A 24,774-nucleotide genomic window follows, 5' to 3' on the forward strand; every position below is an offset into this window, starting at 1 on the left:
GGAATACCCCTTTAAGTGCCCTGTAAATGCTATATAGCATCTTAAACTACTCCGGCAAAATCTGCCTTCCAAGAGCCAAATAGCACTCTTTCCATTCTTAGGCTGGGTTCACACTGGGTTTTTTGGACCGAATTTTGACACAGGAATCCGTCTCAGAATCCAGTCCAAAAGACGCCTCACACAGCTAGCCATGACTATCGCGGCATTCTGACAGTTGCAACATTCCACTCTGGATTAGGCCCAAATGAATGGGCCTAGTCGGGAGGGAGTGTTGCAACATGGACGTCCTTGGCTGATTCAGCTGCGGAATCTGCGGCAAGAAAGGGCAGCTCGCTTCCTATCAGAAAAAGGAAGTGAACAGCTCTCAATGCGAGGCGGTTTTTTGAGCCAGATTCTGAGGCGGATTCCACGTCAAAATCTGGTCCAAAAAAAAACCGTGTGAATTCAGCCCAAGCCCTGCCATGTACCCATGCAGCAGTTTACAACACATGGGGGGTATTTCCGTGTTCAGAAGAAATTGTGTAACAAACTTTGGGGAACTTTTTCTCATTTATCCTCTTGTGAAAATTAAAAAATTGGGGCTAAATTGACGGTCTCTTGGGAAAAAAAAAAAAAAAAGAAATTTTTCATTTTCACTTCCCAATGGTAATAAAATCTGTAAAACAGCTGTATGGACAAAATGCTCTTTATGTCCCTTGATATGTTCTGTGAGAGGTATAGTTTCCAAAATACGGTAACTTTTTTTTTTTTTTTGGGGGGGGGGTTCATTCTATCGGTACTCTAGGGGCTCTGCAAATGAGGTATGGTACCTGGAAACTATTCCAGCAAAATCTGCTTTTCAAATGTCCAGTGTCACTCCCTTCCATCCGTGCACTGCCGTGTGCCCAAACATTTACACCCACTTGTGGGGTATTTTTGGGCTATGGAGAAATTTATGGGGGGTTTCTAATATATAGGTTCTTATAATCCCTTCAGAATAGAAGAGGTCCTTAAATACTGTAAATAGTTTGGAAAATTATGAGGGACAGTGTGAGCAGGTAGGAACGCCCCCTCCCCTCCTGATAATACTTGTCTATGGACGAGCACTGTGGGCAGAGGAAGGGGGCGTTCCTCCCTGCTCACACAGCACAGCACGATAGGTGCTGCTGGGCAGAAGGACGTTCCTGACAGAGTGTCAGGAACGCCCTTCTGACTGTAAAGCGCTATGGTACCGGGACCGATAGCGCTTTATCCAGGGCACAGATTGGGAATCATTGGTATAAAGAAAGGTCACTGTACTCTTAAGCACCACAGCTTCTTCAGATCAGTGCTGATCAGTGGAGGTACTGGTCACTGGATGTGAAAAGTTTGGATGTTTGTTCCTCAATCACGTCTAAACGGCAGCACAGATTTGTTTGAAATTTCACTCATACCTAGCATGACACCTGGAATAGAACACAGGCTAATTACAATCCCCGTCCAGCATTGGGCATCCCAACCGCGAGCAAAAGCGTCATGTTCGGTGTAGGCTAAAGACCTGATATATCATCTCAGGTCCCTCAGCCACGGTCCGATAGGGTCCCGCTATACTGTGGGCAGAGTGAAATGGCGTTTCCTCGGCGGCCCACAAACAAACAGGCTCGCTTTTCGGCTCTGACGTGAGGATGCAGGAGGGAGGGGGACCTGGGGCAAACATCGACAACCTACGAGTCGCGCGGTGGTGGACGGTACATCATCACATTCAGTGCTGTAGCCGAGCAGCACAGCATAGGCACACATGTACACGATTGTGCATGGGGAGGCCTACAGCTTGGGTTGCAGGGGCATGTGGGATGGGAGTTTGGGTCCAGAGCAATGCGGTGGGTGGGGAGGGGGTTCCGGGACCATGGGCAATGGAGAGGAGTGTGGGGGGCGCAGGGGTAAAGGCCCAGGGCTGCAGGGGGCAAACAGTAGGTAGGGGGCCCCCGGGCGAAAGCGGGTGGGAAAGGGGGGCGGGGGCACCCAGTGGGACGGCACGGGGGCACACGCCGCCAGGCATACACAACACCAATTGCCTATCTGTGGCTCAGCACCAACACCCATCTGCAAACGAAGCCATGGGCAGATGCTAGTTGACTACAATGGGGCCCGCAGTTTCCAAACTTAAATTGTGGGAGAGAAATGTTCTCAGTGCAGGACTTTTAGCCTGACATGCCCAGGTGTTGGACCGCCACATATGGATCACCGTGTCAAATCCATCTAGGGCAGGAAAACCTTTAAACGCAACTGCCCTACTACTGTCTGAACGAGAGCTTATCTTTCCTTGTAGGCTGGACAAATGATTTAGGTGACAAACGCTGTAATGTGTACCACGGCGAACCCAGCGCTCTGTAAGTTCCAGCTATCAGGTCACACTGTGCGTCTCTTCGTTTATTCATCACCTCAGCTGATACGTTAATGCCGTTTCATGTCCCCTTCTTAAAAAGCGCGCCAGATCGCCCGACCAATCACATCACTTGTCTTTCTCTGCCTCGGCGCTGAGGCGGGTCAGAGCTGTATCGCTATTGGTCGGTTGATTAAACGGCTGCTATTGGCTGCGAGTCGGCGGCGCGCTGTAGTTTCTTACATCCGGGTAAACGGAGCGTTACCGGCTCCGGTGAGGGGTATGTATTATACCAACTTGCTGAGGAGCTGCGGTTTTTTGTTGTTGGACTGTTGCTCTGGAAGCGTTTATGAAGCATTCTGACTTTTAGGGCCTCAGAGCGGTGACCACCCCCCCTCCCCTCTCATGGTATGGTCCAGTGGTTTATAAGCTGTTGCTCTGCAGCTTCTGTATTACTAGTGTAACTCCTACTGGAGATGTTGGGCGTTGTAGTCTTGCAGCAGATGAAGAGAGTCTAAAATAGAAGGATGATTGTAATGGTTTCCAATCTGTTGCTGGCCAGCTGCTGCAGAACTACAAGTCCCAGTGTGTGTCTATCAGAGCATGCTGGGAGTTGTAGTGTTTCAGTACAGTTCAGAGACCATGGGCATGCTTCTTTTAAGGTTTAATATGCATTGGCGAGTATACAGGCTGAGCCAATACACTTGGGTGACCTCCGAGTGCCCTCCATCCCCCATTGATTTCAATGGGAGGTTCTGCTTAAATATAGCGGGGGGGGGGGGGAGGAGAGACCCGCCCTGTTATCAATGGAATGGAGCATCGGACCCCTTATCGGAAGAGTCTCGGCCTGCACACTTAGGCTTGATTCACATCTGCGCATGGGTTTCCATTGGTGTGGTCCGCTTAAACCTAATCCGCATAAAAAAAAAAAAAAAACTGTCACCTTAGGAAACCCGTGGACTAGAGATGAGCGAGTAATATTTGATCACATACCTCTCCTGCATAGTTTTTGGTGTAATCTGTCGCATACCACATGGTAAACGCAGTAAGAATTTGATGCCCCTCCCTGGTGCTTTTTTACACTATGCAGGGGAGGTATTCGATCGAATACTACTCGCTCATCTCTACCGTGGACCCCTAGATTATAATGAGGTTTGTGTGGTTTCCGTACGAAAAACGTGGACAGAAAAGTACTGTTTGCATTGCTTTTCTCACTGTATTTTTCATGTGGAAAGGGGAACGGAATCCCCAAATGCAGATGTGAACCAAGCTTTAGTCTTGCACATGAGGCCTAGGCTTAATAGAGGTGCTGAGGGGGCTACAAAAATACAAACTCTACTCATTTGTCTCTGGGCTTCCGTTTCTAGCAGCAGCAAGTCCAGGCTGTCCGCGTTAGACGACTGCTGCAGTCATCACAGACCTCAATGGTGACCACAGCAGTCACATGCTGTTTGTGAAGAGGTCACCACTGTGGTCGGCTGCTGCCGTCAACTGTTACAAACAGGACATCACTTCATGTTGCCTTTTTTCAAAGCTCATCAGATCATCCACCTGACCAGTCAGTCCAGGGACCTGTGTACAGAAGACAGGAGCTGCTGCCGCTGGAATTTAGGGCGAGGGAAGTTTTTTTTAAGTTTATTCCCCCTCAGCAGCCTTAAAGGGGTTATCCAGATTCCAAAAAATGATCTGCAAATACATTCAGAGCAGTGCTAAACACTTACTATTCCCTTCTGCATCCTGATTTTGAGGCAGATTCCTGACCAAAAAACTCAGTGTGAAGGCTAGGGCCCCACTATGTGAAAACAGTGAAGCATGTCAATCAAACCTGCGGAGTGGAAACGCTGGTGTTTTTCATATAGGTATTACCCTCCCCACGGTCTTTTCCACTGTGCTTTGTGGTGGCGGCTTGCTACGGGATGCCTTAGCCTATATGTAGTTTGTCCACAGATTCACTTCATATAAATATCAGTGATACAAGGAGCAGCAAGTAAAATAAAGCCAGTCAAAGGCTGCACAAGGAATCAGTGAGTATTTAGTACTGCTGTGAATGTATTTGCTGATAATTTTTGGGAGCTGGATAACCCCTTTAAATTAAAGAAAAACCCTCTTGAATGAGTCCAGACCTCAAAACACCAGGAATAGGTCCTCTCCTGAGTTTGCGTCTGGGCACAGAATAGAATTGGTCATATACTATCCGTTAAAATAATAGCACACTTCTCAAAAGTATGTTCGTGTGCATTGGGCCTTATGTAGGGTCCCATCTACATCGGAGGCTCCAAGGAGTCTGTCTAACCCCTCGTTCACATTTGCATTGTTATTTTGTCCGGGGGAGTCCGCATGGGGATCCCCTGAATGGAATACCAAATGCATTTGCAAGCGGTGTGCAATGAAAGCACACGGACCCCATAGACTATAATGTTCTATGCGGAGCTCTGGCGGCAAGCACACGGACCCCATTATAGTCTATGGAGATCTGTGTGCTTTTACTGCACAGCGCTTGCAATTGCGTTTCTGTTCCATTCGCGGGGGGTCCAAATGCGGACTCCCCCTGAACGGAATACCAACGCAGATGTGAACCAACCTTAAAATGCAGACAAAAAAGTCCCGTGTAATGACAGTACCATAATGGACATTAGTAGAACCCCATTATAGTCAATGGGGTTAGTTGGACTCCATTGGTCTCCATCATTAATTGACCAGTCTTTCCATTTTTCTGTTCCTACAAGAGAACAGAAAGAACAATGCAGATCTGAGTTTACCCTTCCACATACTCCAGTTCTGTATATGCTGGTTATTTTTATTTTGGACACATTTCTGTACCGGTGATGCTACGTTCACACTAGCATTTGGGTCTCCGTCCTTCGGGTCCACTTGGGGACCTGAAACATGGAAGCCCTGTGCGCTTAAAAAGGGGTTACACACAGAAACCCGCGACCCCATAGACTATTATAGTGTGTGCCAGGTTTCCGCTGAAAATAGCAGAGAGAAAAGTCCTTCTTGCAGTAAACAAGGACAGTAAGCTTACTATGTAGCTGCGTCGTGTCTCCCCACACGATGTTTTTAATGATTGCCCCCTGCGCATCCCAGTTCAACACTTACAGTTTAGTATTTGTCCACTGAATGATGTGATCTATTATAGGTAAAGAGCGAGAATGGAGAGCACTCATAATATCACCCCCACTAGATCAAGCCCTAGAAAGAAGAACACATCTCCTCCTCATGCTGCTGCCGCCGCAAGCCTTAGCCCATCAAAGAGACAGAAAAAAAGTCCAGGCAACTTGTCGTTTAAAGAGAGTTCCCCCAGCCCTCGGCAGAGAAGACAATCTTTAAGAAGATCTGTTGGCAAGAAACATCGTAGGACATTGCCACCAATTTACCACAATGCCACAGGTTAGGACTGTTTTAACCATAATTTTCTGTTTTAACAGTATGGCTGGAGCCTTGAAGCTATTCAGATTTTCAGGATTTACATAGTGTTGGCCTATCTTTAGAATAGCTCATTAATATGTGATGGTTTGGGGTCCAACAACCAGGGCCGCCACAGATCAGCTGGTTGAGGTTGCAGTATTCGAGTGATCACTGCAGCTTCTTCACTGAATACAAAGCGTAACGCCTTACACATTGTAGAGCCTATGCTTGCACTGTGGGTCAGCCCCATTCACTTGGATGGCACTGAGATGCTTCTGTGCTTCTGTACCATGACATCATTGGTATAAAGAAAGATCACTGTACTCTTAAAGGGGTTGTCCCATCACAAGGATCCTATCTATACTGCTTGTTAATGTGGATGTTTTCCTAAATACACTGCTTCAGCAAAACTGCTTTGTTTGTCCACTATCTTACTTTATTCATTTCTCTGTTGACACAGCCCTTGACTTATCTGGTCATAAGTCAAGTGATGTATCTGCTGCACTGAGGGGGGAGGGAGGAGGGGCTAAGTGCACAGGAGCGAGCCTGGAGGGGGGGGGGGGTAGTTTACACTTTGGGGGGGGGGAGGGGCCGCCAATACAGACCTGGCATCCGCTGTAATAGGGAGGCGGACGCCGGCACAGGAGCGATGCTGCTATTTCGAAGAAGGGGGGGGGGGGGCGGAGGAGCGGAATAGCAGCATCGCTCCTGCCGCTGCTGGCTTCACCTGTGTCGGCGTCTACACTCCCCGGCATCCGCCTCTCTATTACAGCGGATGCCGGGTCTGTATTGCATTGTGAAGGCGGTACGTCCGATGCCTAACTACATCGGGAGCGCACACGCAGGGCCAGCGGCATAGAAGCGTTGACTTCTCGCCGCTGGCTTTGCGTATGTAACGCCACCCACCAATGACGCAACAAAGCCGGAAGAAAGAAGAAGAATTTACAGCAGCGAAAACTGGCGAGTATGCGAAGTGGGAATACCCCTTTAAGCACCACAGCTTCTTTAGATAGCTGATCAGTGGAGGTACTGGTCACTGCCCCCAATATCCTATGCCCCATTTTGATGACCTATGCTAAGGGTAAGCGATCTTAAAAACTGGTGGCTCCCACTCCTCTTCTCCCCCCCTCCTTTTTTACATCTCCCCTACCTCCCATCTATTATTTGTTATACCCTCTTTAATTCTACTTCTGTATTTGTTTCGTGCTCTTGTATTTTGCTGCTTGTTTTAGTATGATTCTTATTGTATATTTTATTATATAACGTTAAAAAAAATGTAAAAAAGTTTTTTCAAAAAATGGCAGCTGAGAGGCCTGAACACTGTCAAGGCACAGTATAGCTGTTTATGTGTGTGATTAGCAAAAGTGTCAAAAGTTGCGGTTTCTGATCTCGGGCCCGGTTCACATCTGCACATGGGTTTCCGCTCAGGAAGTCTGCTTGGGGACCCCCAAACGGAAACTTAGTCCGCATGTGAAGGTGGTTACCTTAGGAAACCTGCGGAACCAATAGACTATAACGGGCTCAGCGTGGTTTCCACTTGGTTTCTGCATGAAAAATGAGGAGAGGGGAATGTAATGACCCGAATGCAGATGTGAACTGGTTCTCAGGCTTCAAGTCAGTGTGAAAAGGCTGCAAGAAACCCAAAATATCTGCGATATTGTACCAAGATAATCTTCTAATATAAAGCGCTGCTACCAGATAGGACTTATCTGTTATATACTGTATATAATAGTCATGTGTGACCAGACATTTCTGCATGGACAGCCAAGTCTGCCAGAGCAGAAGAACCTCTTATAGGCTAAGGCCCCATATAGTGAGCCACAGCCAAAAACTGTACGAGAGCTGTACATCTTGGGGTATGTTCACACGGCGGAATGCTTTTGCAGTGCATCTGCATTCCGTCGCGGATTCCCGTTCCTGATTAGACCCGACCGAATGGGCCTGATTGGGAGAGAGTCTCGAGCCGCAGAAGACATGGCTGTCTCAGCCACGGAATCTGCGGCAAGATTAGGCATGTCTCTTCTTTTTTCTGCTAGCTAGCTAGCGGGGAAAAAAAAGCGAGCGGCTTCCATTGACGTCAATGGGAGTCTTTTTTTGCAGGCGGATTCCTCGTCAAAAACTCTGTGTGAACTAGCCCTTGCTGTTCCTACGTTATCCCTCTTGGAAATGACTAAATTGACAACTGAAGTTTTTAATAAAATAAATGCGGTAGGAGAGCTGAGGTACCTCTATGAGTGAGGATGCACGCTACATTACGTTGATATTTGCATTATCATGTGACTAATTCTAATTTTTCTCTTACAAGCGCTCAGTGAAGCCATCAGTTTGGAATTACCAGAAAGCGACCGATTGTCTGAACTTCTGCAGTCCTGCTTTGAGGTATGTAATGGATGTTAGAACATTGCACAAACGTGATGTGTGAGGCTCTTTAGCAGAGTGCTCATTGAGAAGATACACCAGCTAAAGCCCCTAGGGGTAGATTTGCCCACCTGGCTATATATTCAGATGATTCCGGTCAGCGGAGGGACCAATTTTACTAATGAGTGTGTATAGAATTGCGCACAGTGCACTTCTGTAATGTATTAGCCTGTGTATCTGTACCCGAAACTCCAATCTGTCAAAGCCATATAACCCCTCTGGAAGATACTTAACATAAGCTGGTCCATAGAACTTTCCTCTATGGAAATGTACTTAGTTACTAGAGATGAGCGAGTACTATTGGAAACTGCCGTTTCGAATTGCACGCTCACATAGGAATGAATGGACGCAGCCGGCACGCAGCCTGCGCCGGTGTCCGGCCGCTTAACCCCCTGCGCGCCGGCTGCATCCATTCATTCCTATGGGAGCGTGCTATTCGAAACAGCAGTTTCGAATAGTACTCGCTCATCTCTATTAGTTACTTCAGCTTTATTTCCACTGAGGTAATCTATATGATGAGCATATGTGTGCTAGTACATGTATAAAATACATTTTAGAGGGAGTCTCCCGCCACCAGAATCCTCCTGAACCACTTATATCCAGTTATTGGGCAGTTAGCGACATAGTGAACATAGCTTATTATTCTTGCTGCAGAAGAAACAAAAACAACTTTAATCTATATGAAAGTAAGCTGTTCCGTCCACCCAGGGCATAGCCTTGTCCACTAGAGCACTGTTTCCCAAACTGTGTGTCCTGACTCCCTTGTGAACATCTCCAGAGATCTCGGGACAAGTTGAAAAGTTTCCTACACACTGCAAGACTGCAAAATACTGACAATACAAGGGCCAGTCACATGCAGGGGTAGAGCTTATAAAACAGCTTCTTGCCTGCAAGCTGTCCATGGTAGTAGCAGAATCTGCTATGAATGTGTGTGTGGGGACAAATTCGAATGTAGTAGAGCTGAGTTTGCTTGGGGCAGGGCAAATGTGGAAGTAGCAGGGCTGAGTTTGTGTGGGAAAGGAAATGTGGATGTAGCAGAGCTGAGGTTTTTGGGGGGGAGCAAAAGTGAAATATACAGAAAATATGTCTATACGATATTCACTGAATTCTTTTAGTTTTATGTCATTTTTGTCCCCCCTTCTTATCTGCTTATAAAGTTCTCCATTCGCAACTTGGAAAACGCTCTGTCCCATTCAGATGGTTTCAGTGCAGAATTATTTAACAATAGTGGTGAGTATTACTTTTACTGTTCTCTGAGCAGGACCTATTACAGACTGTTATCTAGATACTAGCCTAGTTTGCAAATAATTAATGATGACATTTTATCTTTTAGTTATGTCTGTAAAAGAGAAGTTTACGCGTTTCATAGAGCGATTATCCCGCGATGGAACTTTTCAGAGATGTACAGAGAAGTTGAACAGGTGAATATTGTGTGCGTGGACAATTTATAGGCAGAGTCATTTTCTGGAAGTGTTTATTAAGCCATTAGTAAACATTTACTTACCTGGCCCAGGTATTGCTGATGATGGACCTAGGGGTTTACGACTGGGTCATGCGATCCAAAGCAATGTCCCCAATCTCACTGGTAATTAATGACCTGTTCTATGGGGGCTGACTGAGTATAATAAAGCCAGTCCCTATAGCAATATAAATTATCTGTGAGATCAGGGGAGGATCACATGACCTGGTCGTAACCCCTAGGTCCATCATCAGCGATCCCTGGGACCTGGTATGTAAATTGCTACTCCATGGACAACCCCATTTAAAGGGAGCACAAAATGAGATATAAAGTACCTTGTAGGGGTTTCATCACAGTTTACAATTATGTATTTATTATTTAGGACCGCTGCCCCTTCTTGTAAAAATAACCCCTTTATCCTTATGCAAATGAGCACAAAGGGATTTAACAGCATGGCTTTCCATCAATGGGCTTCAGGCAATGGCCACTTCCTTGTCTAGGTTAGTGAAATCGCATCTGTTGGCCCCATGACCATCCTCCACTTTTAAAGGGGCTCTATCAGCAAAATCATATAACTTTACCGGTGCCTGAATAGCCTTTTTAAAGGCTATGCACACATATGTGGGGCTCTATCAGCATGATTTTGCTGATAGAGCCCCTTTAATGCTTGGGATTGAGCTGCAGTACTAAGAACAGCCACTATCACTATACAATGTACGGCGCTGTGCTTGGTAAGCAGTGATGAGGCTTTAGCACTTGTCTAAACGCTGCACCCTCTTCAAACAGCTTATTGTGTGGGCACTAGTTGTCAGACTCGCTCCATAATCGGATATTGATGACCTATAGTAAGGGTAGGACATCAATACCATACGGTATGAAAAGCCCTTTAGGCCGGGGCCCCACAGGAAAAATTGCGGCGTTTTACAGTCAGGGCAAAGTCGGCTCCATTGTGAACCATGTTAGATCCCACTGGGTTGACAACTCCTTTCATGTCCGTCTCCTTAAAACACACTTCTTTTCACCATACATTGAAATATCTGAGCATATCTGTGTCCGTAGAATGTCAAGAATAATCTGTACCATTGACCAAACGACCTGGTCCTCAGTAAAGAGAGGTAGCAACCAATTCTCTTCTACTTATATAGCTGAAAATCTTATACATGGAGCTATGAGAGTAAAAAATATGAAGCCTAGCTGGATGCCCCTATATGATTTGTACGGTATACTCCTATTGATATAATTATAATAAAATATTTGCTTAATGTTTCTATTTTTCCCCTCTCAAAAGTTTCATGGCAGATGAAGAATTTGAGGTTGCCGAGACAGAAATAAAGAACAATATCTCCAAGTAAGTTTACTGTCATCTTTATCCTAAAGCCTGGCCGTTTTCATCAAACATGAGGATTTTTGTGATGTTCCCACTCAAGAAGTCAGATTGTGATGCTAGACCACTATGATGTCCCATCCCAGTGATTAGACAGGTACCCCTGGCATCATAGATCACGGGTCTCCTGACCGGTTCAGGCTGGGAGATTTGGCTGATAACATGAACCAGATTTTTTTGACCTGTACTTACCTGTGTGCAGGAAGTTTTACAGTTCTAAAAATTGTTTCTTACACCGTCATTTTCCTCACATCCTCATCCACTTCTCTCAGGAGCTACTTTTGTCATTAGTCCTTCAGCCACTGTTCTGCCATAAACACCTATTATTATAAATTATTTATATAGCACCATTAATTTCATGGTGCTGTACATTATTATATTACTTCCATGGTGCTTTACATTATTATATTAATTCCATGGTGCTGTACATTATTATATTACTTCCATGGTGCTTTACATTTGGGGTTTACATACCGTACACAAATATACAAACAGATATAATACTAACAATAACCGACTAGCACAGTGGGGTAGAGGGCCCTGCCCGCGAGGGCTTACAGTCTATGAGGGATGGGGGGTAGAGACAGAAGGAGAGGGGGAGACTGTACCGATGGCGGTGCGGTGATAGTGTTATTGGAGGTTGTAGGCCTTCCTGAATAGGTGAGTCTTCAGGGCCTTCTTGAAGCCTGTGATTGTGGGGATCAGTCTTATGTGTCGTGGTAAGGAGTTCCAGAGTATGGGGGATGCACGAGAGAAATCTTGGAGACGGTTGTGTGAGGAGCAGATGAGAGCAGAGCGGAGTAGGAGGTCATTGGAGGATCTGAGGTTACGTGTGGGCAGGTAGCGGGAGATGAGGTCAGAGATATATGGAGGGGACAGGCAGTGTATGGCTTTGTATATCAGCGTTAGTAACTTGAACTCTATTCGTTGGGCAACGAGAAATTGGCAGAGGGGAGAAGCCAATGAAGAACAGGGGGAGAGCTGTATTAAGAGAGCAGCACAATTTAAGGTGGACTGGAGGGGGGCAGGAGTATTCGCTGGGAGGCCATGAAGAAGAGTGTTATAGTAATCTAAGCGGGAGATTATGAGGGGTTATGTTGTGAAAAATAGTTATCCTCTACCCATATAGATCAGGGAGGTGGGGGGATCCTTTCCACTCACTAAGCTTTCAGCCTGACCGCAGCCAGGTTGAATCTGGGCATGACTGGTGGTGGACAGCACTCGGATTCACTTTAAAGGGAGTGCCGGAGACAGCCGAAGTAAAGCACATTCAGCAAGTTACACTCACATTCAGCTTGGCTGTAGTCGGGCAGAATGCACAGCGGGAGAAAGGACCTCTCGTTCTCGTCTGATACATACTGTAACCCTTTTAACAGTAAGGCTACTGCCTCAGTATTCATCCATAGCATTCCTTCCCTTTCCCCCTGTCCCAGTAGCAGGCCACCCCCAGCCACCTTTCTTTGCTGTAGTGCAGTAAGTGACACAGTGGTTGGTTAATGCAGAATTTAGATTGTGAGCTCTCTAATTTATGTATAGCGTTGCTGAATATGTTGGCACTAAATAGAGATGTACAGAAAGATATAGAAATAGCGACATTAACTTGGACTGCACATCCACATATGTTTTGATCTACTACTTCTAGGCTAAATTAATTAATAAAACTGAACACAAGGCTCTTGGTATCTATTTTTATTGAATTGCATTAGCCCACTAAGCATTTCAAATTGACTTTGTACTAGTAGGTCCTTAGGCTAATGGGTGCGGCATCCATCACCACCATTGCCACAGGGGAAGCGACCCACCGCTGCCGCCATGCTTGGCCCTCATGGCTCCAGACCCCACCACTCCAGAGTCATAGCAACAGCCAACAGTACCACTTTACCGAACCATGTAAACCTATTGTACGAGTGATGGCATTGGGATGCAAGACAGGACCCCTGACAATACAGTGATATCAATACCCAAACTTAATGGCACTGATCTCTCTGCATAGGAGAACTTGCAAGCAAAACTGAGAGCACACATGTAGCTTTGGTCCTCAACTCGCTCTCCATTCCCTTCCATTTCAGTAATGAGAGCACACCCACCCACAAAATGTTCGATGGGCACATAATCTACATGTTTTCTAGTGACCCTGGTGACTGCTTTTTTTTTTTTTGTCTCCCATTGTTCTATGTCTCCAGTGAAACTGTTTTTGCTCATCTTCTCTAAGGGCGGGTTCACATCTGCGCCCGGTCTTCACTTTCAGGTTTCGTCTTCCGCCGACCAGAGATGGAAACTCAACAGACAGTGTCTGCCTGTGAGCGTTTTGTGGTCTCTGCGGCGAAAACGGTTTTTTTAACCGGACACAAAGACCTGCGTGTCCGGTTAAAAAACAAACAAACAACAGTTTCGCCGCGGAGACCAGAAGATGCTCACGGGCGGACACTTTGCAAACCCATTCAAATGAATGGGTTTGAAAAGTGACTGCCGGTTTCCGTTTCTCAGGGCAGAAGACTGAAACCTGAAAGTGGAGACTTGATGTAAATTTATAATCTCGTAATTCCTCTAATCCCCTGTGAGATTCAAACTCTCTCATAACTTTGTGTAGTCATCTCTGACACTTCATAGTCTTCAGGTTTAGGACAAGCCATCCTAACAAGCGCGGTAATTGTCCACGTTTTTATTTGGCTTTTCTTCTCCACCACGGATCTGAGAGAAAAACTTCAAAGACTTCCCGACATAATTAATAGGATGCGAGGAAATTCATCTGAATGTAAGCTTAAGAAACCCATGACTGCACTAGTGGCGGCTGCAGGAAATGGAGACAGAATAGTCTATTAATTGGCCATCTTCACTAGACCTTACAACACGGATGAGCAACCTCCTGCACTGTAGCTGTCACTGTTCCTCATCTCTAGGTGCCTGGTACGCCAGCGGATGCCTTGAGTAATGCAGGATGTCCCTGCCGTACGGCTTATTTATAGAGCAGCTGACAGGCGCGGTTAGGATAGTCTGACTGTAACCGCTGGATAACTTCTTTAGAAGTTGTTTTCTTTTGATCAGCATGCTAATTTCAGATGACTGAGGTTTATTAGAGATTTTTTTTCTTTTCAGGTTCTCTACAGAGTCTAGTCGCTGGGAAGAGCTCCTTGAAGATTACAAAGAGAAAACTGTTGTCTTATGCAGGTACGGTTTATTGAGTCACATGCAAGACAGAACCATTTAAAGGGAGTGTCCAGGATCATAAAATTAGGCTCTAAGGGGGATCTATACAATATAAACCTGTTCATACTTGGGTTGGGTTAAAGGGGCTCTATCAGCAAAATCATGCTGATAGAGCCCCACATATGCGTGAATAGCCTTTAAAAAGGCTATTCAGGCACCGTAAATGTTATATTAAACTACCCCCCCGTTTTAAAATTATACCCTAAAAAAGAATTTATCTACTTACGCATCGTGCATGCTCGGCGGGCATTCAGGGTCTGCCGTCTTCTTCATCCGCGCCTCCTCTTCCTGCGATGTCCTTGGGTCCCGTCTTCCTCCGGCGCTCGCGAACTGACATTGATAAAAAAAAAATGGCCTGGGCGCATGCGCAGTAGCATGCGGCTTCTACTACAGCTACTGCGCATGCGCCCAGGCCATTTTTTTTTTCTATCAATGTCAGTTCGCGAGCGCCGGAGGAAGACGGGACCCAAGGACATCGGAGGAAGAGGAGGCGCGGATGAAGGAGACGGCGCACCCTGAATGCCCGCCCAGCGTGCACGATGCGTAAGTAGATCACATTCTTTTTTAGAGTATTATTTTAAAACGGGGGGGGGGGGGGGGTAGTTTAATATAACATTTACGGTGCCTGAATAGCCTTTTTAAAGGCTATGCACGCATATGTGGGGCTCTATCAGCATGATTTTGCTGATAGAGCCCCTTTAAGATTTGCGCTGAAGTCTCCATTCGAGACTCCATCGCAGAAACTGACGAAACATGGAGACTTTTCAGTCCTGACCAACAGCACAGAAACAGAGATGAGGACCATGATGGAGAACCTATGGCACTCATGCCAGAGGTGTGGCACTCGGAGCCCCCTCTATGGGCACCCATCCGTGGAACAGATTATACTGTGTGGGGTCAGTTTGCAGCAAATTGCACTGTGTGGGGCTCACTGTGGAGCAAATTGTACTGTGTATTGGCAACTGTGGAGCAGATTGTACTGTGTGGGGGCCCTTCACTATTTTTATCACAGTGTATCTGTTTTATAGCAGACAGGTGATATTATTACAGACCGTCCACAATTGTGGACCCGCACAGTATTAAGGATAAATTGCCATGTTGGCACTTTGTGATAAATTAGTGGGTTTTGGTTTGCAGTTCGGGCACTCGGTCTCTAAAATGTTCGCCATCACTGGGTGAGGATATAGATAAATATGAGCGTATTTTTCTTCTGTGGCCCACCCCTGCTGCCATCAATTAATTTTGATTCCAGGCCATACCTTTAACCCCCTTTCGACAACCGCTATTTGTGATTCGTGAAGAAACAAGAGCGTGTTCTGTGTTTTTTCACAGATCGGGCTATCCGGTCCAATGAGGTGAATGGGTCCATGGGGAGAAAAAAAACAGATGCTTTAAATGCACATCCATTTTTTTTATTATTTCCATTGTCTTCTTCCAGAATATCAAGTGAAATAATCTAAGATTCCTTAGACAATAACTCTTAAAATAAAATATTTTTTTTCTCTTGCTTCAAAAGACGACTTGAAGAATGCAAAGCGAATAATAATCCCCCGCCTAGTCTTCCTGACGTGCCTTCTTCCCAAGATCAAGTCCTCCAGAGCAAACCAGACTACAGTGCTATGTTGCACCAGCAGGGGGCAGTGTTTGACTGCATGGAAATTGTGGTATGTTTCACATTGTAGAAAATGTCCCCCTTTCCATTTTTAAGACCTTTTTGTATAGCCATTCCATCCCTTGAGCACCGGTTATTATATATATATATATATATATATATATATATATATATATATATATATATAACTGCGTGCGTGTATTTTTATGTGATGGAGATCCTGTTCGACTTAGACAGGTGTTGTGATAAAGTCCATAATGATTGATTTCTCCTCAATTCTGTCCTGTTATTTGGCAGAACATTTAGTACAGTTGTCTTATTGGATTGACTGTGACTATATTAAACGTACACATTTATAGCACAGCGACGGCGCATGTTTAGGAACTGAGCGCACGCCACCGGCAGCCAGTGTCAGCTGTCATACTGCCAGCAACCTCCTGCGACACAGAAGCTTGGTATTCAGTACTGTACACTTGTGTTAGAAAAGTTTCAGTACAACTTGTCATTTAGTTCTAAATGTTAAAGGGGTTGTGTTGGAGATTTCATTTTTTTTTTTTTCCCCGTGCTGTCGGCTTCCGGGCGGTCGGTTTTAAAACCCATTCAGGCCGCATTGAGACACCAGTGGTTTGCTTTTAAAACCCATTCTAGTGGGTCCCCGATCCAGCTTCTCCGGGGCTTAGGACGGAAACCTGGCGGAATAACAAAGGGGCACAAGTGTGAACGGCCCCTTACTGTTATACAGGTTGATACTCCCCTCCCCCTCCATCCTTGCCGTCCTATTAGTGGATGGCGGTAATTCTCATTCATCTGCCTCGCCTTCTGATGCTCCAACTTTGTCAAGTCATTGACTCCACTCTACTCTATGTAAAAGTAACAAGAGTAGAGCAGAGAAGGTGACATCGGAGAACGACAGCACTGAGCAGAGACTTGCCACGCCCTGCCATGCTCTACAAAGCTAATGATTGGGATGTCAGAGGGATTCTCTTTTATATCAGTGAGATGTTTATCCAATGCAGTGACTTCTAAAAAAAAATCTCCCCAGAATTGTCTCAGTATGCACACTTGTAACGGAGGCAGGGCTGTAGACTCAATGCCGTAGTTGTAGTCAGTATTAGGTGGAGTCGCAGGTAAAAACTTACTGACTTCAGCTTCTAAAAAAGATTCATTATATTATACAATTACTGATCTTGTATGTAGAATTATATTTGTTACATATTTACTTTCATAGGAATCAATCACTGGATTTTTCAAAAACTAGAATATCTTGCTTGCTTACTGCTTCGGTCTGACCATGGCTGTCAGCCATTTATGAAGGAGGCGGAGCTGAAGTTGTTGTAATACAGTGGAAAAAAGATAGTTAGGCCTACCGAATCTATAGGACTGAAAGGAAGGTGATCAGTCAAGGCTAGTTGACACGGGGACTCCGCGTGTGCACATTCCGTCGAGGCTGCCGCAGTGCACGGCATCCCCTCGTGACTTTCCACTCCGGATTAGGCTCAAATGAATCAGCCTAGTCCAGAGCGTGCTGTCGCGAGGCGGACGCCGCAGCTGAAATGGCCGCAGAATCCGCTTGAAGAAAGGACAGCTCGCTTCTTTTTTCCGCTACCGGGAACAAACTGCTAGCGGAAAAAAGAATGCTAGCGGTCTACATAGACCTCTATTGTGAGGAAGGAGGATTTTGAGGCGGATTCCGTGCAAAAATCAGCTCCCTCTTGCCCCGTGTGAACTAGCCCTTAGGCCGCCCACTAGTCTCTTAAGGAAGTTATCTGACCCTAAATGCGTATTTCATACTGATGGCCTATCTAGAGTCCTATCCTTGGTCCTACACTGGCTCCTTTAGAAATGGCTGACAACCATGGTCAGACAGAAGCAGTAAAAATCCTGTCATTTATTAAAAAGCCACTGATTGAGTTGCTATCAAAGTAAAAATGTAATAAACTATACAATTAATTACATATACAATATCAATAATTGTATAATATATAATAATTAATCATCTTGTTTTGTAGCCGGAGTCAGGGCTCGTTCACATCTGCGCCCGGTCTCCGTTCATGCAGGTTTCCGTTTCCTGCACAAAACAGAGCAGGAGCCGGAAAGCTGCAGGACTCATTAATTTGAATGGGTTTGAAAGATGTCCGGCTGTGAGCGCCGGTGAGCGTTTTATGCTCTCCGCCGCGAAACCGTTTTTTTTTAAATCGGACACAGAGTCGGACATGCAGTACTCTGTGTCCGGTTTAAAAAAAAACGGTTTCACGGCGGAGAGCATAAAACGCTCAGTGGCGCTCACAGCCGAACCTGATCTGACAGCTTTCCGTCTTCTGCATGCAGAAGACGGAAAGCTCAGAATGGACTCCGGGCACTAGCGTCAGTAACTTTTTGCCTCCTACTGCTCCCAAACCTGACTACGACTACGATCATGATTCTACCACCGTGCCTCCTTTATAAGCAAGAACAGCTGTCAGTCACTAAGTAGCACTGCTCACTGCAGTCCTAAACTGAGAATGAAGCTTAGGGTGGGTTCTCACCTGCGCCCGGTCTCCGCTTTGCAGGTTTCCTTCTTCTACCCGAGAAACTGTACAGGAGACAGAGACCAGCAGTCAGTTTTCAAACCCATTCATTTAAATGGGTTTGTAAAGTGTCCTCCCATGAGCGTCTTCTGGTCTCCGTTTTTTTTTTAACCGGACACAAAGTCGGAGATGCAGGACTTTGTGAACCCGCCCTTACTAGTAAATGACAAGCTGTAATCTATCTATATACGTATGGACGACATCACCAGTGTGACAGGTTCGCTTTAAATTGTAACCAAACTGTAAGTAATTTTATACTGTGCTGCTTTCTTTTTAATATATCTTGATCGTGTCAAGACTTTTCATTCTTCTGAAACAGAGTTATAATTCCCCCGTGTAGACAAAGAGTAAAATGATCAAATTTTGGTTCCCGTTAGGGAATATTGTACACTGAACTCAATAACTGTATGCAGCACGCTTCTGAACTCTTACTAGTGATGACTGCAGGCGGTTAGAAATGCGGCTTTATGTGAAGAAATTCTATTAAATCTTTGCGGTACGGGATATGTATAAGCTGGTATCTGAAATCTTTGCATGGCTTTGATATGGCTGAGCTGGCATCTGAAGAGTCACCGCCTTGTTTTTTTACGACATTATAGCTTTACTTGGACAAATATAATATGTTGAACTATTAGGAAGTATCAATATGGTCATTGAATGACATGGGCACAGGTGGATGAAGGTTGTACAGCTGCAGTCAGGGCCACTCTAACGGCCCGTGCACACGATGTAACGCTGCGCCGATTCTGACACGTAAACTCCTGTCAGAGTCAGCACTTCAAAACAGAATCCCATTGACTTCAATGGGTTCTGTATTACGCGCGCTACACATTGAAATCAATGGGAGGCTTTTTAACCCATTGATTTCAATCTGTTACACGCGTTAAACGGAACCCATTGAAGTCAATGGGATTCTGTTTTGAAGGGCTGACTCTGACACGAGTTTATGTGTCAGAATCAGCGCCGCGTTACATCGTGTGCATGGGCCCTAACCATGTGCATCCACATCGGGCCCAATGGTAGCAAGGAATCCCGTTTGTCGACCTGGATCAAGTGGGACAGTCTTCATTTCGGAATCCTCTTCATAGTTTTAGACCTATTCATAAATCTATTATACGGACCTTATTAATAAATTTAGCTCACTTTCCCATGCATCATAATTCTAGTTCATTTCTACAATGCGGCAAAAAATCCAAAATCTGCCTCAATTGCATAAAAAAAATTCCACAATCTGCCTCAATTGCACCAAAAAAATCCACAATCTGCCTCAATTGCACCAAAAAAATCCACAATCTGCCTCAATTGCACCAAAAAAATCCACAATATGTCTCCATTTCCAAAATGTTGTCTCTGTTGACTCTTCATCTAAGTTTACATCATTTTCAGCTTGGTCTAACTTGCACAAGAAAATCCGTGCTTAATTTTTTTCTTTTCCTGTCTCAATTGTGTTGTGAAATTAGAGACTTCTCACCCGCTCCCTTTCTACTGCACGTTCTTCAAAAGTTTTGTACCTGTTCTTTGTGGTGCACATGTCGTAAATGCCGTGCAGTGTAAAAAAAATTTTTCTTTTATGTAGATTGTCAGCCCCATTTAGGGATCACAATGTACATTTTTTTCCTATCAGTATGTCTTTGGAGTGTGGGAGGAAATCCACGCAAACATGGAGAGAACATACAACCTCCTTGCAAATGTTGTTCCTGGCAGGATTTGATCCCAGGACTCCAGTGCCACAAGGCTGCAGTGCTAACCACTGAGCCACCGTGTTGCCCTTTCGTGCGGTGTAAATTTCGGCGCAAATGATGACTAATAGATGTTGGGCTTCTATTGATAGAAATGCCCCTATTGTGGGACATGACGTTGTGAATGTATTCATAAATTTCCAGGAGGAATAACAGAGGAACGGCACAACATAGTCATCAGAAAAGCTGCTCCGGAATTATTTCATTAAGAATAAAAAAATTGCGAGCAGTCCTGTTTGGAGAGGTAACAAGTCCAAGAGCCGATGTCTCCACCTATGCGGCAAACAGCTACATGCGTTTTATTTTTCATTTATTTCCATCCTCTGGAAGTAAACGGTTAACGTTCCCGCTGACTGTCAACAAACCAATATCCAAAAAACCCTTGAGGAATTAGCAGACAGTGTACTGGAGAACTGCGTAACCTTTTGTTATATAGTAAATGCACATTGTTTGCTAAAACCCCAATACCCTTTAGCCCTTTGGTACAGTTGGTGGTCTACATAAGAACCTTTGTTTAGAAGGCACCCTGGTTCTTTTAGACTGACCTTTCACCTTTGCGCCTGCAGAGTCTTTTTTTTTTTTGACAGGTAGTTTGAAGAGATTGAAGCGTGTGCTGAGCCGTCGGCTTCTGTACCGGCAGGCTGTGGGCATAAAAGTGACTCATGTTCTGCAAAGTGTTTTTTTTTTAATGAGCGACAACCTGTCCAAATTGGTAGTCAGACCACAAGACCCTTGTTCTATAAATCCGATACCTGTCTGATTCCTAGTCAAAGGAGAATGGGAAATTACCTTCCACCATCTTCAGTAGAGACCTTGCGCCAACGATTCCCATACAATTGAAATTCTTTCTTTAGCTCTTTTATTTTTCATGTTGCACCTGAGGGGCTCTCGGATAGTTTCGACCTCTGATCACGTGACCCGAATCAGTATCTGGTCACTGGGTCCAGAGCAGTGTCAGAAAAAAAAGTTACCGAGCCCGATATTTTAGACATTTATTAATATTGTATAGTTAATCAGATGTATTGTTTGTGACATATTTACTTTCCTAGAAATTCAGTCATTAGATTTTTTGCAAATAACAGAAAATTTGCAGTTTCTGATTGACCATGGTCATCTATAAAGGAGTCGGACCAAAAGTAGAAGTTAGTCTGTGGAAAAATACAGGAGTTGGTTTGGCCTACCAACTCCTCAGCCCTGCCCAGGTAAATCCCGCATGCCCATGGCACAGGGAACTTGGGGCTAGTTTGCACGTAGTTATTTGGTCCGGATTTTGACGCGGGAAGCCGGATCAAAATGTGACAATTGCGGCTTTCCGCTCCGGATTAGGCCTAAATGAATGGGTCTAGTCTGGAGGGATTGTCTTGACGCAGAATCCATATCAAGATAGGGCAGGTTGCTTCTTTTTTCTGCTAGCGGTAAAACGAAATGACTGGCTCCCATTAAATTCAATGGGCGGTGTTTTTTTGACGCGGATTCCGCATCAAAATCCGGACTAAATAACTACGTGTGAACTAGCCCTAAGGGTGAATGGAAGAAGCAGAGTGGTTTGTGGGCCAGACGTTGGTTCCATTTATAATGCAGAACCAGCTTAGATTTTTTCGGGTACAGCTTGAAAAAAAAAAATAGAAGTAAGTAACTTAAAACACCATGGACAACCCCTTTAACGGCGTATTCAAGTAAATACAAGTTATCCCTTATTTGGAGGATAGGGATAGGTTCACTGGAACCTCTGTAGATCCGGAAATGGGAGTCCCTTGTGCCCTATATGAATGGAACAGTATCCCGCACATGCACACTTCCCCTCCATTCATCTCTATGGGATTGACTATGCTTTGCGATCACTATGAATCCATTCTGCCTAATTCAGTTAGACAGAGCCAATGGCCTGGAATTTTTTCCCATTCTACGTACGGTACGAGCCCCGAATATCTATTTGCAATGTTCGGTAAGAAATCTAGAACACGTCCATTTTCTGTATAAGCAATCTAAGCTCTCCGACAGATTTTTCCTGTAGACTTGTAACAGGTGCGTCAGACACAGAAATAGAGAAATAATTTAATATGTCAGGAAGAACAGCTTAGAATTATAGCAATATGTGCCGTGCAAGTAAAATCACTCCCAGCTCAGCTGCCAAAAAAGACAGAACGTTTATGAGATTTCTTAACTCCTTCATGTTTTTCTGGTTTTCTTCACTTAAAGTTAAATTGAGGCTCTGCTTTTGAAAGAAAAAACACAGTGGCTAGCACTGTAGCCTTGCAGCGCTGAAGTCCTGGGTTCAAATCCCACCAGGAACAACATCTGCAAGGAGTTTGTATGTTCTCCCTGTGTTTGTGTGGATTTCCTCCTGTTCTACAAAGACATACTGATGGGGAAAAAAATGTTCATTGTGATCCCTATATGTGGGCAAAAAACAAAAAAAGCAGAGACCGGGTGCAGGTGCATAAGTATCCTTAGATATGAGCGTCTGATTTTTTTCCAGTGACAAAAATGCCATGTGAACATATTGTATCGGGGTATGGCATATTACTAGGAAATGCCTTCACTTACCGATCTAGGGGTTCCTATGGATGGCCCCGTCCTTATCATAAAGGGCCCCATTAAGCTAAGACACTTAAACAGGGTTGTGTTTGAGTTCCCAGCTTAGTGGGTGATGGATTGGATCAGTGGGGATCCCAAATGGTTGGATCCCACCAATCGTAAAGTGATGGCATACGAAATGGGAATAAAAATGTGAACAAACCCAACTCATTGCACAGATTAGCTGTTGCGGCAGTGAAAAAGGAGCCTGCACAGACTGCTCCTATTCATTCAAACCACCGCTATACAGTGGATGGGGTTGCTGTGCCGCTCGTATTACTGGAATAGGAGCTGCTTGCACACACTCCCTGTCTATTTCAACAGCTTCCACAATTGCTAAACTGTGTAGGATTTGGGTGGATAGGTTACTGGTGTGAATACTCCATTTGGGACCAGATAACCTGGCCATACACATTAGGTGTGTGTCAGCTGAAACTGACCATATTGACGTGACTGCAAATGTCTAGAATAGTAAGGACCAAGAAGTTGGATCTCAACTACACAATCCTTTTTCTCTCTGGGAGATAAGGCAGCTGTTTTCTTCCATCTCCCCATTCACGTCACCTGCACTGCCTGGCCAAGTCAGGCATCCATGTGTCCTGTGTATGGCCAAAATTAACTGTCCCATGAGTATAAAATAAAGTGGAGTATGTAGTCGCACTTTTTTTTTTTTCAGGAACCCGTCAAACATTTGAGAGCCTAATCTTCTCACAGGTCCTTATGGACCATTGCTTTAATTTCCCAAATATCCCTGTTGTAATGTTATTGGTGTCCACAAAGTTCTTCAGTGAAGCTATAGGGGTGGACACCTCGGCTTCATTGCGCATGCGCAGGACCTTTATTGCACATGTGCAGTAAACTCAGGCTGCATGTTCATGGCTTCGTTGCACAACTCCGCAGGTGGTGGGTGGGAGCTCCAGAGATGAGATTCATAAGGACCTTTGGGGGTTTAGTATCCCAAACCGATCTAATAGATTCCCTTTAGGTTATGAATGGAGTTGACCATGAAGTTTTATATAGATGCTATTTTGATATAGGTGAATTACTATAGCAGCAGTAAAGCTTCTGGAATATTGTATTTGGTGTATATGTCTAATAAAACCATTACTGTAACTTTCTGATCTGTTTCTTGTATATTTCAGCTGGATAATGTCCAACAGTCCATCAGTTTCTTAAATTCCTTCTTGACTGACACCACCTCCCATCTACAGCAATTGTCCACACAGCTGAGTAAGTGTTCTAGAAGTCCGATGTACCGTGTTTCCCCGTAAATAAGACAGTGTCTTATATTAAATTCTTGTCCTAAATATAGGACATGTCTTATTTTCTGGGGATGTCTTATGGAGAGGGGGGACAACTCGCTCCATAAGACATGCAGGAGGTTGGGGGAGGGGGTAGGCTACTTACCTTCCCCATCTTCATAGCAGCGCTGGTGCTGCTGTTGATCGCGGCGGCGGAAGTGGTGGGCGGGGCTTAGCAGGGCTGCCGGCAGTTGCCCGGAGAGCCTCACTTTGTGGGTATTTGCAGCCGGCTGAATGCTGTGCACTGTGTTCCATGTGATACCACTGTTCTGGCTGCTGTGGGATGAGCTGGGAGAGCCAACTCCCCGCAGCATAGGCACAGCGGGCATCTCCCAGCATATCCTACAGCAGCAGGGACAGTGGATACAACCTACGGTATCACAGCAGAGGCAGCAGCCGGCTTTCCTGTGCACACACAACATCGCACACAGTGTTCAGCCAGCTGCAATGTTTTTTGGGGGTTGCCTTTATATTAGGCAATTAAACAGAAACCTCCCCCATGCCTTATTTTCGGGGGGTAATCTATATTCAGGGAAACACTGTATACGTTGTTTTGTAAATGTAGGCACATGACGTTTTCTTACAATGTGGCAAAATATAAACGTTCCCTCTTTCATTTGCAGAATCCCAGTCTTTTAAACCAATGGAGGAGTCACCAGTCCGAACATTTTTGAAAGTTTATAAAAAATGAAGTGTAAAATGGAGCTTCATTGTCATCATAAGGTGACGTTCTTCTTAAGATGAATTTATCATTCATTGTA

At 45.0% G+C, this 24,774-nt stretch overlaps 1 protein-coding gene across 1 annotated transcript; it reads left to right on the forward strand.

Annotated features, from left to right (window-relative positions):
* Positions 1-2,595: 2,595 nt before the first annotated feature.
* DSN1 (DSN1 component of MIS12 kinetochore complex) lies at positions 2,596-24,774 on the forward strand. Its single transcript, XM_075276091.1, has 10 exons — positions 2,596-2,621; positions 5,481-5,731; positions 8,055-8,128; positions 9,325-9,397; positions 9,501-9,588; positions 10,915-10,974; positions 14,107-14,178; positions 15,734-15,881; positions 23,855-23,942; positions 24,637-24,774. The coding sequence occupies exons 2-10, from the start codon at positions 5,494-5,496 to the stop codon at positions 24,702-24,704; spliced, it is 909 nt and encodes a 302-aa protein (XP_075132192.1). The 5' UTR covers positions 2,596-2,621; positions 5,481-5,493; the 3' UTR covers positions 24,705-24,774.

This window comes from Leptodactylus fuscus, chromosome 5 (assembly GCF_031893055.1).
Source record: "Leptodactylus fuscus isolate aLepFus1 chromosome 5, aLepFus1.hap2, whole genome shotgun sequence".
In the NCBI taxonomy this organism is placed as follows: domain Eukaryota; kingdom Metazoa; phylum Chordata; class Amphibia; order Anura; family Leptodactylidae; genus Leptodactylus; species Leptodactylus fuscus.

Excerpts from the sequence above, each read along its gene's own strand:
- DSN1 (XM_075276091.1), top strand. The coding sequence starts at position 5,494 with ATGGAGAGCACTCATAATATCACCCCCACTAGATCAAGCCCTAGAAAG. Across the intron at positions 5,732-8,054 it reads AATTTACCACAATGCCACAG|CGCTCAGTGAAGCCATCAGT; the intron begins GTTAGGACTGTT and ends TTCTCTTACAAG. Across the intron at positions 23,943-24,636 it reads GCAATTGTCCACACAGCTGA|AATCCCAGTCTTTTAAACCA; the intron begins GTAAGTGTTCTA and ends TTTCATTTGCAG.